General features: G+C 41.3%; 1 protein-coding gene across 2 annotated transcripts in view; it reads left to right on the top strand.

Moving 5' to 3' along the window:
• Nucleotides 1–11262: 11262 nt before the first annotated feature.
• Nucleotides 11263–12501, top strand: part of B3GNTL1 (UDP-GlcNAc:betaGal beta-1,3-N-acetylglucosaminyltransferase like 1) — a 132810-nt gene continuing 131571 nt past the window's right edge. For both annotated transcript variants that reach the window (XM_042802365.1, XM_042802364.1), the window contains exon 1: nt 11263–11488. In XM_042802365.1, the coding sequence (XP_042658299.1) occupies nt 11399–11488 (90 nt within the window). In that variant the 5' untranslated portion in view covers nt 11263–11398. The remainder of the gene's footprint in view (nt 11489–12501) is intronic.

Below are 12501 nucleotides of genomic sequence, written 5' to 3'. Positions count from 1 at the left end.
GTGCTGGCAAATAAATGTCCCTTTCTCCTCATGGTCTTTACTTCCATCTCACAGAGACGGAGCAGGGTAAAACATGGGGCTAACTCTGGCTTTTAAGTGGGCAAGTCAGGCGTGCTCTCCCCCCCCACCCCCCCCACCCCCCACCCCCGGTCCCACAGAGGCAATGGGGAGTGAAGCCCCTCTGCAGGGCCCGCTGACAGCCAGGTAAGAGCTGAATCACCTTCAGCAAGTGCCTGCCTCTCCATGCTGACTGCAGAGGGAGACCACACTCCTGGCTACACTAATCTTAATTTAAGCACCTCAGCCAGCTAAACTACATGCAGATTAGGGAGGCTGAGTGAGGTGTAATCTTGGCAAAGGATGGAGTAAGGACTAAACCTGTGCTCTGTGATAGTACTAAAACCATAGCTTTAGGATACCAAAGACCATTTTCCCAAACCACACAGCTTGGTTTTCATCAAGGCAAAGGCCACAGCATCGTGGTAGCAATAGTTCTGGTGCTTTTCTCTCACTATTCCCCCTTCGCCAAACACCTTAAACTGTTAAGCAACCCAGCCGATGCAGACAGGAATTTGCGTTTTACTCTTTGCACATCAAACTGAAAAGCAGTGAAGGGAATGATGTCTGGACCCAAGCAGCCTATTGAGAGGATCAAAAAGGTAACACAAAGCACAAAAGATGGCTAAGAAACACAGATCATTTGCCATCCCACACAGCAACGCTGTCTCAGGACCTGGGGACCCAGGCAGAGGATTTAGTGCCTAAGCCTAGAGACTCCTCTGGGTTGCAAGCATTAACTCATGCTTGCATGCCTGAGACCGGATAAAGCTGAAGTCAAAAACAAAAACCTCTAAAGAGGCCTCAGCATATTGTTGTTTTGGGGATAGTCCTGTGCATTTCATCCACAAGAATTAGTGTTTTCTTTTCATTTCACAATAACCTAGGTATTTAAAATGTCTGCCAAAAAGCACTCAGAAACCCAGCATTTAATCTGAGGACTTTTCAAGAGGACCAGTTGTTTATTTCTACCATCTAATGAACATTAATTTCCTGTTTTAGAAAACGTAATTTATGCCACTGGTGAAATTGATATTTATCTTGATGCATATCCTCTTGGCTGGCTTAGTTTTTCATTTTCTCCAGTTCCTCCAGCCTGTGTACACTCTGCAACCTGTAGACTCAGCCTGTGCAATCAATAGTTCTTCAAACACATTTAGAAGTTTCAGGTACATGGTGGGAGAATCTGATAGCAGAGGACAGGTCTAAATCCATTAGTAGGCACTTCTCGTAATAAAAACAAAGCTAAAGATAATATTTGTAACACTGCTCTGCAAACAAGAATGTATTTTCCTTTCTGCTTCAGAACTTAGACAAAACTAATGCAAGTTACACTAAACAAATCCAGCCCTTGCCAGGATAAACAAACATTTGCAGTGTTGTTTGCTATATGCCTGTCATGAAATAAAAGACACTGACATGCATTTTAATGCAACTCTCCTACAAATTGTGAAAAAATAATTGTGCACTGTGTATTTGTTGCTAGGTTACTAGAAGGGAAGAGAATATTTTTGCAGACATGATGAACTAACAAGGTAAATAATTCAACTTAATCATTTTCAAATTTCACACTTAATTTTCAACATCAGGTCTTTTCAGAGCTCTAATCAACCTCAGATCTGATGACAGTGATTTTTTAGAGCAAGGCTGACATGCTCCTGTGAGACAGATTTGGCCCATGGGGTCGTTTTTCTATGAAAAACTTCCCTCCTCCCGAATACAATTGTGGTTTTACTAGAAAAAGGGCAGCGAGGTTTGCCCAGTTATTATTAACAGCACATGAATTTTCATGTCTTCTTAAACTCCATCATTCACTGAATGATTTATTTATTACCAAATATTGCAGCATTAACAAATAAAATTAGAAGAGTTCTCTGTACCTACCCAATCTGTCTGCACAGTACTCCTATCAGCCATTCTGGGAGGAAAAGTACTAATTCTGATTAAATCAGATCAGGGATTGTCTAACTAATCCATAAATTCCGACATTATTACATATTTGCTTAAGGAAAAACAGTGGATCAGATCATGAAATCAGATCTATGTTGCTCCACAAAGTAGAGTCCTTTGTGCTGCTTTGTGGCAGTATTTGAAGGGCAGATGTATCTGAGGAAGGGCTAAAGGGCTCTGCATCCCCCTGTCCCTTTTAGCACCACCCAGCACAGCAGCAAGAGAACTCCCCAAAAGAGACCCGAAGCTTGGGTGAGAATCTCTATTTTGCAAAGTTTTCAGATGACAAACAATACATCTGCTGTAAGAGATTCTGACTTTTTTTTTTCTTTTTCTTTGGTTCAAAGCATGTTTTGGCTATCATGGCTTTATTAGGTCAGATTACACTCCCATTTAGGTGCCAATAAATCTGACCAGAGAAATGCTCCACTGAGTAAGTAGTGGGCTGAAGAAGAGGTAAGTTAGGTTCTCTGTCAAAGTCTCCACTCAGTTCCTTGCATGACCTTCTGAAAATAATTTTTCTATATTATGATGCTGAATTTAGTTGATAAGGAACTCTGAAAATCAGTTGACATAAATTCATGGTGCTCTGCCAATTTATTGTTGTGAAAGCAGTGGCAAAGAAAAATAACACGAAAGCTTGAAGATGTGGTAACAGGCCTTGTTGAGGCTAAAATATTTTAATTTGAAATGTCCCAAGGACAGTGACTAGCCACGAAATCTAACGAAAACTGATAAATAATGGCTAGCAAATCAGAAAGTATTTTTATTTAGATACACCATGAAGCCAGAATAAATTTTAATATTTTTAGAAGACACAGTGGTCACCCAAACTCTCTTTCTTTTTATGCTTTTGGGAGAAGTCCTTGAAGCAGTATGTAAGTATCAAATCTGAACTTTGCTATCTTGGTAATATATGTCTATGTATCTTCCTTCTCAGAGAGGATTCTGGCTGAAAATCCAATCAAATCCACTCAAGGGTAAAAAGACTAGTGTAAGACTTTGAAGGAAATGGAATCCTCCCTGCTGTTGATTTCTCTGGATACTTGTGCTCCCATAAAGAACTGGAGGAAGTCTCTTGTTACTTATCAAACTTTCTCATTCTTTTATTCCTAAATCTCATGCTGACAAGACTGGATTGAGCCTTATGTGGACCCAAATGCTTGAATGGACACAAAAATCTGACAGTCTGTACTTCTTTCCCCTGACAGTGACCTATCTCAAACTACCTAACATGTCTTCCAGGCAGATTTCTGGAGATCTCATTCATAACTTAGATCAGATTCTGTTTTTAAATTATCCTTCATTTAGACTGGAAGAATTAGATTACTTTCTTCCATACTGTAACCTTTTACCAGTCTACAGTCATATTTTTCTTCTATTTTATCCAGAAATAATGAACATTTCAAGAAAAAAAAAAAAACAACCTAACCCAAATGGTTGATTATCTTTGTATCTCTAGTTCTATTTCATTTCACGCTTCCCTCACTTCACAGCACTATAACCTTTTTGAATTGCCCTCTGTGATATCCACTCCTTCACTGTTGACCACTGCTCACTTATTCATTGCTTGTTGGATCAGCTGGGCACTTGCACAATCAAGTCTTTGTTATGCTTTCAGACAGGCTGCAAGTCACAATATTGAAGCAGCACAAGGACTGTTTCCTCTGCTGGTATTCTTCCCTGGCATTTAGGAAGACAGCATCCTAAACACATGAAAATGCATATAAAGTAATTAGGACAATAATCAGACAAAAGCTCTCATTTAACTGGCTACACAATGTCTTTTCCCCTTTAATTGTCATAAGAGAGTGAAATACCCAAAAGTCTGAAGAGTTTTTGCAAGTTGATCAACTGAGAAACAAGAATTTGCTTCTTTGAGTGTAGCAGAGCTCAGGTTTATTTAATGAATCAATAGATGATGGCTGGTGATACACAGTTAGCGGGGATCCTAGAAGAGCTGCTCTCTCCAACCAGTTAATTGGTCCAAACAAAATGGAATGTAGTTTTCTAACTAATAAGCACTGACAATAATGAAGAGCAACTGCAGAGACGATGGGAAGATAAAAGAATGCACATACCAAGGTTCTGCAACAGTATGAAATGTCAAAGTTCAAGTTTACATGCATAATAGCCACAATTGGCACATAGATTATTGGGTGCATAAATAATCTGAGAACCTAAGATGGGAACACTAACAAATACAACTTTATACAGTTGGAGGTTTTAAAACAAAATTAAACTTCTGATATGTATATACCGATACCCCACTGCTTAAATACCTGCAGGATCTGCTTCTAGGCCAATGCTAACAATGGAGTTGGACACCTATATATCCTTGAACTCTGTCTCAATAGGCAGAGTATTGGACATAGCACAAGAAGCAAGGTCAGCAAAATGCTAGGTTTAGGTGATTTCACTTGAAAATGAGGATCTTGGCTTCCCAGATGGTGAAATTAAATCTCTCTATCTCTTGGAGTAGAAAAAAATAAGTACCTTACTTGGGAAGGGAAAGTTTGGGTAGAAGTTAAGTAGCTGGGTTGATTATGGAAAGAATAAGAGTATTCTGCAGAAGTAGATGAGAAAGGGTTTGTCACAGGGAGGGAGAAGCAGAGTCTTTTGTGTATGGTGGTTTATTGCAAGCTCTAATGGCATCAGGATGGTGTTATGAGGGAGCCTCTACACAATGAAATAAGTTACTGTCATCTCTTATATCCTGCTAGCACAAGAATGTAGTCTCCATAGACCTACTAAAACATTTTCAATAGCCAAATTCTATCTGTAATGTGACAGATATCATAACCTTACCTAAAAAAAAAAAAATACTTGACACAATTGTTAGTTTATTCACGCAAAGTTATTGTGAATTGATAATGCCTTCTGAAAGGATTATTATACAGACAGATTTGCTGAGGTCTAAAGGGCTCCAGACCTTCCTTTCCTTTCCCTCTCATGTGTCCCAGTGCTGGCAGCCCCCCCCAGTCCCTAATGCTGCCTGGGTCTGCGGCTGCTGCCCAGCTGCCCTGAAGCCAGGGACAAGCAGCAGCGCTGTGCCACTCCGGGAGCTGGTGGTGCCATCCCCTCCTACTCCCACAGCAGCCCACACTTCTCCCGCTGGGCTCAGTGGCCCAGCATGAGGATGTCACTATCATGAGTCTTGACAGGCGATCTCACACGGGGGCTGTGCCTCTGTCCGCCCCCCAGCCCAAGAGGCACACACACAGTTGGATAAGATAGCAACAAGCCCTCACAGATACCATTTGCACAGCTTGTTGGCTTGTTTCCTCATAGAGCTGGAGGTCCTCAGGTTAGCAGCGTATTTGTGAGGCTGTTCAAAGGCCTTCCTGGCCTTGAGAAGAGTTACATTCAGAAAATAAAGTACATTAAAATGGAGTAACAGCTTTTCATTGAGAGAGAACAGTTTCCTGTCTCTGTTCTGCTCACATCTGGTCAACTTTCTGACAAGGATTACATCTTTACTGCTCTTTTACAACACACAGCCAATACAGCTGGAAGGGAGTAAGCTGCTCACTATACTAGCCTTTGTATTACCAGAAGTATTATTAACTTTAATGAAGCTGTAAAATCTGTTTTACTGAAGATGCATGGACCTGAAAGAACTTTGAATTTCATAACCCAGGGTGAGTCTGAAGAATTGGCATTTACAGGAAAATAGAAAAACAGTCTTTGCTTGGAAATTAAACAAAACTGAAATGGAATTAGTCACAATAAATCATACTTCAAGACCCACTTTTCAGAGCAGAATAGTATTTTAAGAATTATATTTCAAGATATTATAAGATGTCTTTTATAGGGTAGCATAAAGATTTAAAGAACCCATTGAATTCTGCTTTCAATGAAGATGTATAGAGTAAATGTTGCTGTATTCTCTAGAGCCATACAATTATTGTAATCTTTTTTTCAGAGGCCTTTGGCTAATTCATAATTCAAAATGTTACTCATTTCCCTTCCTGTCTGTATGTCATGTAATGATGTGCATCCAATACATTGTCTTGTGGATCTCTGTATATTATACACATCCCAGTTCCTGTTATGTATACATTCCTTTGTAAGGATATGATTTATTTCTTTAAGAACTTTCACATCTTAAAATGTCAGATGCTTCCTGTACTTATATACAAAGAAGTTTAAGCTCCCAAAGGTACTGAAGTTCAACAAAATTCTGACTGTGGACAGTATGAATTTACCAGTGAATCTCTGGGAAACATAGAATTCCACCTACTTCCCTCACCTCCCTAGCATAACTTTATTTTGTAAGTGTTTAACACTTCAGTCATCAGGAAGATCAACAGAAAACAAAGAATCCAAACTGAACTTTCTAAAGGTTTGTTCTTCTTCAAGTAGAAGCTTTGATTCTAAAGGGTTATCACCTGTGGCACACATGAACCTGACAAGATTAGGAAAACGGGATTTCAAGGCTAACTCTTATCTATTTCCATTATCTGAATCTTGCTATCTTTTGTAAATAAGATTTTTTCCCCACAAATAACTTACTTATAAAGCTTTTTGGGTAAGTAAGGAAAATACCATTATTACTTTACTGGGTGTCAGATGGGTTACTTAATAACAAAACCAAACTCTATTATCCAAGGTGGTTAGACCATAATCAGTTGCCTATCACTGGATTCTCCAGCAGATTTCACCACCTAAACAGTAAAGATGTTTCTTTTATTGTATTTTAAAAATACAGCTTTATATAGAAAAATCCCTTAAAGAAAAAATCGCTAAGTAAAAAACCCCCTAAAATTATTGAAGACCTGCATTGATCTTGTTCAATTCTCTGGAAGAACTGTGCCTCTCTCTTGCCACATCTCCTGCAGTCAAAATGCCACAAAACCACACTAAACATAGAGGTGTACTCAACAGCCTGAACTAGAGCAGCTAAGAGAATGGCTCAAGCAGAACAGGGAACCTGAACAAAATTGCAAGGTGGCCCAGCAGACTGATGAGAGGATATGAACGTGCAGAGGGAGTGGGATGACTGGTGGTGGTCAAGAAGAGTGTATGTTTGGAGGTGTGGACTGGTACTGAAATGAGTGGGATCTTTCTAGTTTACCCTCAAATGTACCTAAGTCCAGTACTCCTGTTAACAGAATATTTATGACATTTGCCAACACATAAAAACAACCACAGGTTTCTTCAGATTGACTCATTTAAAAAAAGAAACAAGCAACAGCAACATCCTTTATAACGACAGCTAATATTTAGAAGACAGAAATGTATCACACAACAGTTCTTAAGAGCAACAGCATTTTTCAGTGAGGTTATTCAAACTCACTATGTCTAAATTATAAGAGGTTTTCTTCAGAGCAATTAGCCCTGCAATTTCAGCTGAGCATTTGAAGTCTTGAGTACACAGGGAAATTGGCCCAAACAACTCTTATGTACTAGTCCCCACTAGTAATAAAGGCTCTGAAGGCCAAAGGAAGGCATTAGCAACACTTGTGCAACTCCCTTAACAGGGTGTACACATGTAACTAATTGGAAACCAGTAAACAATTCTGGTATTGAAGCACAAAGCAGATAATCTCACTCACACTACTTCAGTCATTTTCTTCTCATGTGGCTGACTGGAATAAAACTGCTAAAATACTGTTTCCCTCATGCAGAAAAAGATCTAGGGGATATAATAGATCACAAGCTGATTAGGAGTCAACAGTGTCAAGCCATTGTGAAAAAGGCAAACACTGCACTAAGCTGTGCAAACAGGAGTATGGCTTGCAAGACATGGGAAGTAATCCTGCTCTGCCCAGCACTGGTACAGCCCCAGCGGGAACACCGGCTCTGGGTCTCATTCTGCAGCAGAGATGCAAAGCGCCCAGAAAGAGTCCTGGAGAGAGCGATGAGAATAAACAAGAGGGCTAAAGCATGGCCAGCAAGGAAGGACTGAATGAATCAGATGTGCGTAACCTAAACAAGAGAGCAGGGTGGGAGGGAAACGTAACAACAGTTTGCAAATACATAAATTGTGGCTGTGGGAGAGGAAGGGAATGACTTGTTTTCTGTGTGCGGGGTGGATAAGGAATAGCAGCTTTGGGATGGAGTTTGAAAGCCCTGTAAGGCAAAGAAAGGGTTAACATGGGCATTAGCAAGAAAGCAGCTGAGAAGGGACACAGCTGCAGGGGATAAAAACACTCGGGAGAGGGCTATCAGGGGACCCCTTAAGGAGGGGCTGAGGGAGCCTCTCAGGGCAGAGATACAGGCTTAAGGGATGTTGGGCTGTGTCCTTTATAAGAGACTGAGTCTTATCTTTGGCAGGTTACTGACCTCCTCCTTTGTATTTACTCTGTGTTTGGCTATGAAAGGGCTATTTTTTTCTTTTTTTTTTTTTTTTTTTTTATTTTTTAGGCCTGCAAAAAGGCAGGATAGGGTGCTAAGGTTTTGGGGTGTTGTTTGTGGGTTGTTTTGTTTTGTTTTTTAATAGCCCAGCAAAACTTTTCACATCTGGCCTGAAGTGTGGTCAAAATGCTGAATCAACTAAGGTAGGAGAAAAGGGGGATCATTTTTGCCTAAGGGAAAATATTTAAACTCCTGTTACTAACAGAGGATTCAAACTGAGGAACTGTATCTTGGCAGCTGAAGACTTTAGTCTATGGAGGGAGAGAGATAGCAAGATGCTTCTGTATAAAAGGGAAAAGTTATGTAATAGGCTCAGCCTCAACAGTTCTGAAACCAGGGAGATGACAGGTGTCTGGATTTTTTTGCTTGGGGGAGAAGATTTAGCCTGAAAAATTTGAGGGGGGGCCTTGGAAATCACAGCAAGATCTATGTTAGGTATTAAGAAATTATTTCTAACGGTAAAGATAGTGAGGACTGTAATAAATTGTCTGAGGAAGGCCTCTGAGAATAAACTAGTAGGTATTTGTCAAGCATGACAAAGTTGATCTTGGCTCAGGATGGTAGGACTATCAGATGAGCTTCCAAAGTCCCATTCTGCCCTACAGTACTATAATGAGAAATATTGCATCCCTCTTTTTCTTGCCACTCGGCTGTGACATTTTATGAAAATAAGGGAGCATTTCTGGAAGCTCAAAGCATTCTTTGAATAGAAGTGGTTTCAAAACTAGCTCTAAGCTGAATATTTTACCTACTGTGTTGAATGATCCTTTCAGCATGGTGTGTTCTAGAAATACTTCAGTACTGAAGCCTGTAAGTTCAGTGACAAATATGTTAGAAGAAAATTTTATACTCATTCTGTCTTTCCATTAAAGATACAACTAAATTTAAGTTGCCTATAAAACTAGAACCAAAACCGAGATTTGTTTTTAAGGACATTCTTTTACCCCTCAGTTACAATTTGACCTCTTCAAAAAGAAGCTAATCCCAAGACTACTTGGTCTAAATAACCCTAGCAATACCTTACACAAGCAGTCCTTTTTAAACTTTTTTAAAACTCTCAGTGAAAACAGTTGAGATATGTCCTCAGAAGTCAATAGGTCTAAGTTGTCCATCCTATAACTAGTCTGTGTCATTTCTCAAATGGGAGATAAATGTAAGGAAAGCAAAACAACTTTCTAGATACTACATCTTTCCAACAAAATGAGGAAAATTTCTATTTGATAGCTACAGCCTCCAGAATTTGCAAGTTTTAGGTTCACAGTAATGATCTTCAAGAGATTGTTTTATCAGAAATAAAAGCTAAAAACTAGTATGATGAGAAATGTCTTTGGTTCTGTAATGCTTTTAGCTGTAAGAACTGCCTTGTGTGCTCTTCCCTACCATGCTGAAAAATCTCTGAAGTAGAGCAACTGGAAGTACAAGTAGGACCAAACAGTTTTTGCGTGCTTCTAAATGAGTTTGTCATGACAGCATTAGATCTCTTTCCATCCTGACCCACATGAAAGAGGAATAGGCACTGAAACAATGGACTATATTTTGAAAACTATTTAGTTGCCCAAGAACACAGAAATGCCTGCTAGATTTTCAAAAGCCAGTAGGTAATGACTCTCACAATGGAAGCTGGATGCCTAGGTTGTGCTGAAAATTTCTCTAGTTTTTGCATGTTTGTGGGCCTTTAAAAGTCTGTCCAAAATCTCCCCAAATGAAAATCACATTTTAAGTAGATGTTTGTATTTAATTACCCTCTGTGGTCAGCTACAGAATATAACTTAGAAAACATTTCTGGTGGTTTTGATTGGTTCTCTGTTTTCCTCAGAGAAGGAAGCATGGGCTTTGCTCTGCATTTTCTAGCCTGCTTCGCATAATGAGGCCTTGGTCCCTGACTAGGACTTTTGTTTGGTTCAGCACGAGTAAAGCAATACTCTGCTACACTTTCTTAGATAAAGCAAGGCATGCAGGCAACATAAAAGTGCTAGCAGCCTTCGTCGCCAGAAAAAGAAATGATCATATTTAGCAGTGCTGTTCACAGAGAGATTAAACTCAGGCTGGATGGAGAGAAGCTGTGTAGATAATTTGAAATAGATTCCGAGGGTGAATTACTGCTTGGCTGTCTTCCTCACCTCCTCAGTTCTCAGATTTGTGTGCCAACAAACATTTTAAGATAACTCTGCTCTGTTTGCTCCTTGAATTGTCTAGCTGTTTTACAGGCTCTTCAGATAAACAAGGGATAATCTCAGGATTTTGGTCAACAAAGATTGCTTTGTGCAAATTTTAAAAATTCTGAATAGGTTGTTGTATAGGGCCTGGTCTTGCTATCCCTTTTAGTTGTGAATACTTTCAAGGGAGTAAGTGGTTGCACAATCATAGTTTCAGTAAGTAAATTATCAATAATGGTATCATTACCACCAACAAGTATTTTCCCACTCTAAAAAGCTGTTAAAAAATAAAAAAGGCACTGGTAGCATGGAACAGACCAGTCTTGATCAAGAAAAGTGTGGACTGGAGAGATACAAGTACAGAAAAAAAAAAACAACAACAAAAAAAAAAAAACCACCAAACTATTGAGAACAGGTGGGAGACTGCAGGCACCATTAATTTAAGAAAGTAGCACCTCCACAGACAGGACCTTCAGCTCTGCCACGGCCTGACCCGCACGCCCCGAGCCAGGGGGGGCCGCGCCGGAGGCGATACCGCACAGACAGCGGGGAGCGACGATTTAAAACATTAAACCGGCCGGGAGCGGCCCCGGCCCCGCCGCCCGCCCCTCAGCGCCTCGCTGCCCGCCGCCGCCCTAGACTGTCGCGCGGCGCAGCGGCGGCGCTTCCGGCCTTTCCAGCCGCCGTTATCGCTCGTTGTTCCTCCCGCTGGGCTTTCCCCGCGCGGGGGGTGGGGGGGGCGGGAGGGGAGCGGGGCCGGTCCTGAAGAGAAAACCGGGTCGGGGGGTGGGGGGCAGCGGCTGGCAGCACCCCTCCGCCGCCTGGACTGAGCGCGCCCCCCCCCCCCCCCCCCCCGCTGAGGGTCGGAGGCGGCCATGGCGGAGGCGGGGGGAGCTAGCGGCAGCCCCGCCGCTGCCCGCCGCCCTCCGGGGCCTCGGCAGGCGCCGGCCCCCCCCGTGCAGGTGGTACGTGTGGGGCGGGCGGCGGGCCGGGGCTCTGGGGAAGGAGCGGCCTCCTGAGCGGCCGTGGCCGCCAGCCGGGCTCCTGCCGCGCTGTGGGCGCTGCCGAGGGAGGGAAGCGGCGGGGGTTTCCAGGAGGGGCTTTTGGCCTTGGTTTTGTGAGGGCCGGCCATATAGAATGGCAAGCTGGGCACTTTTGCTTACATGGAGTTTGAAAACAGGAGTTTTCAATTTTTTTTTGCAGTGCGCTTCGTTCTTTTTGTTACGCCCAGTAACAATGTTGGGCTGTGTTTAAATTAGTTTTACAAATTTACACACGTACAACTGATTTTTAGCGACAGTTTTAGTGAGGCAAACGTTTGAAAAGCAAAACCATACAAATCAATGGGCAAGTAAAAATGATGAAAAACTTCCCAGAGTCTCAGATTCTAAAGGCAGGTCAAAGATTGTGGCCTGAAAATCTCTGGGTTTTCTTAAAGTATCCCATATATGAGATTTGACAAAACTAGTACGTTTCTGCCAAGAGCCACGAGTTTCTAAATGGTTTGGAATAATGACACACATGAAAACTCAATTTAAAAATAACACTTTCTGACTGATAAAATCTTCAGCCATGTTAAAATGATTTTATTTTTTGCATTCAGATAAGGAGGTAGGTGGGGGTCTACTTAAGCTGAAATTTGCGGAAACAGAAAAGTTTTCACTGTGGAGTTGTTTATCATGTATATTCTTATATTCTTAGTAGAGGATGATGGCGGTAACGCCAGAAACCGGACATTTCTTGGATGCAAAACATTCAGTTGAACAGTTTCTGACACCTTTTTTTTTTTAAACCTCACGTTTCTCCATTTCAATTGTGTGATTGATGTATTGTTTTTCAGTGCACTAGCTAGGGGGAAGGGAGTTTTTTGGTTGAGTAATACATTTATAGACTATCTGTTAACTATTTTGCAGTGTGCCTTCAGCTTAGTGATGGCAAAACTACATTAGTAAAAATACCTAAAATTGCTTCAGGTCTT

The sequence above is a fragment of the Tyto alba genome, unplaced genomic scaffold (assembly GCF_018691265.1).
Source record: "Tyto alba isolate M040663 unplaced genomic scaffold, T.alba_DEE_v4.0 Super-Scaffold_39, whole genome shotgun sequence".
In the NCBI taxonomy this organism is placed as follows: domain Eukaryota; kingdom Metazoa; phylum Chordata; class Aves; order Strigiformes; family Tytonidae; genus Tyto; species Tyto alba.
Note: the sequence above shows the minus strand (reverse complement) of the source record. Positions and strands in the feature narration are given on the sequence as shown.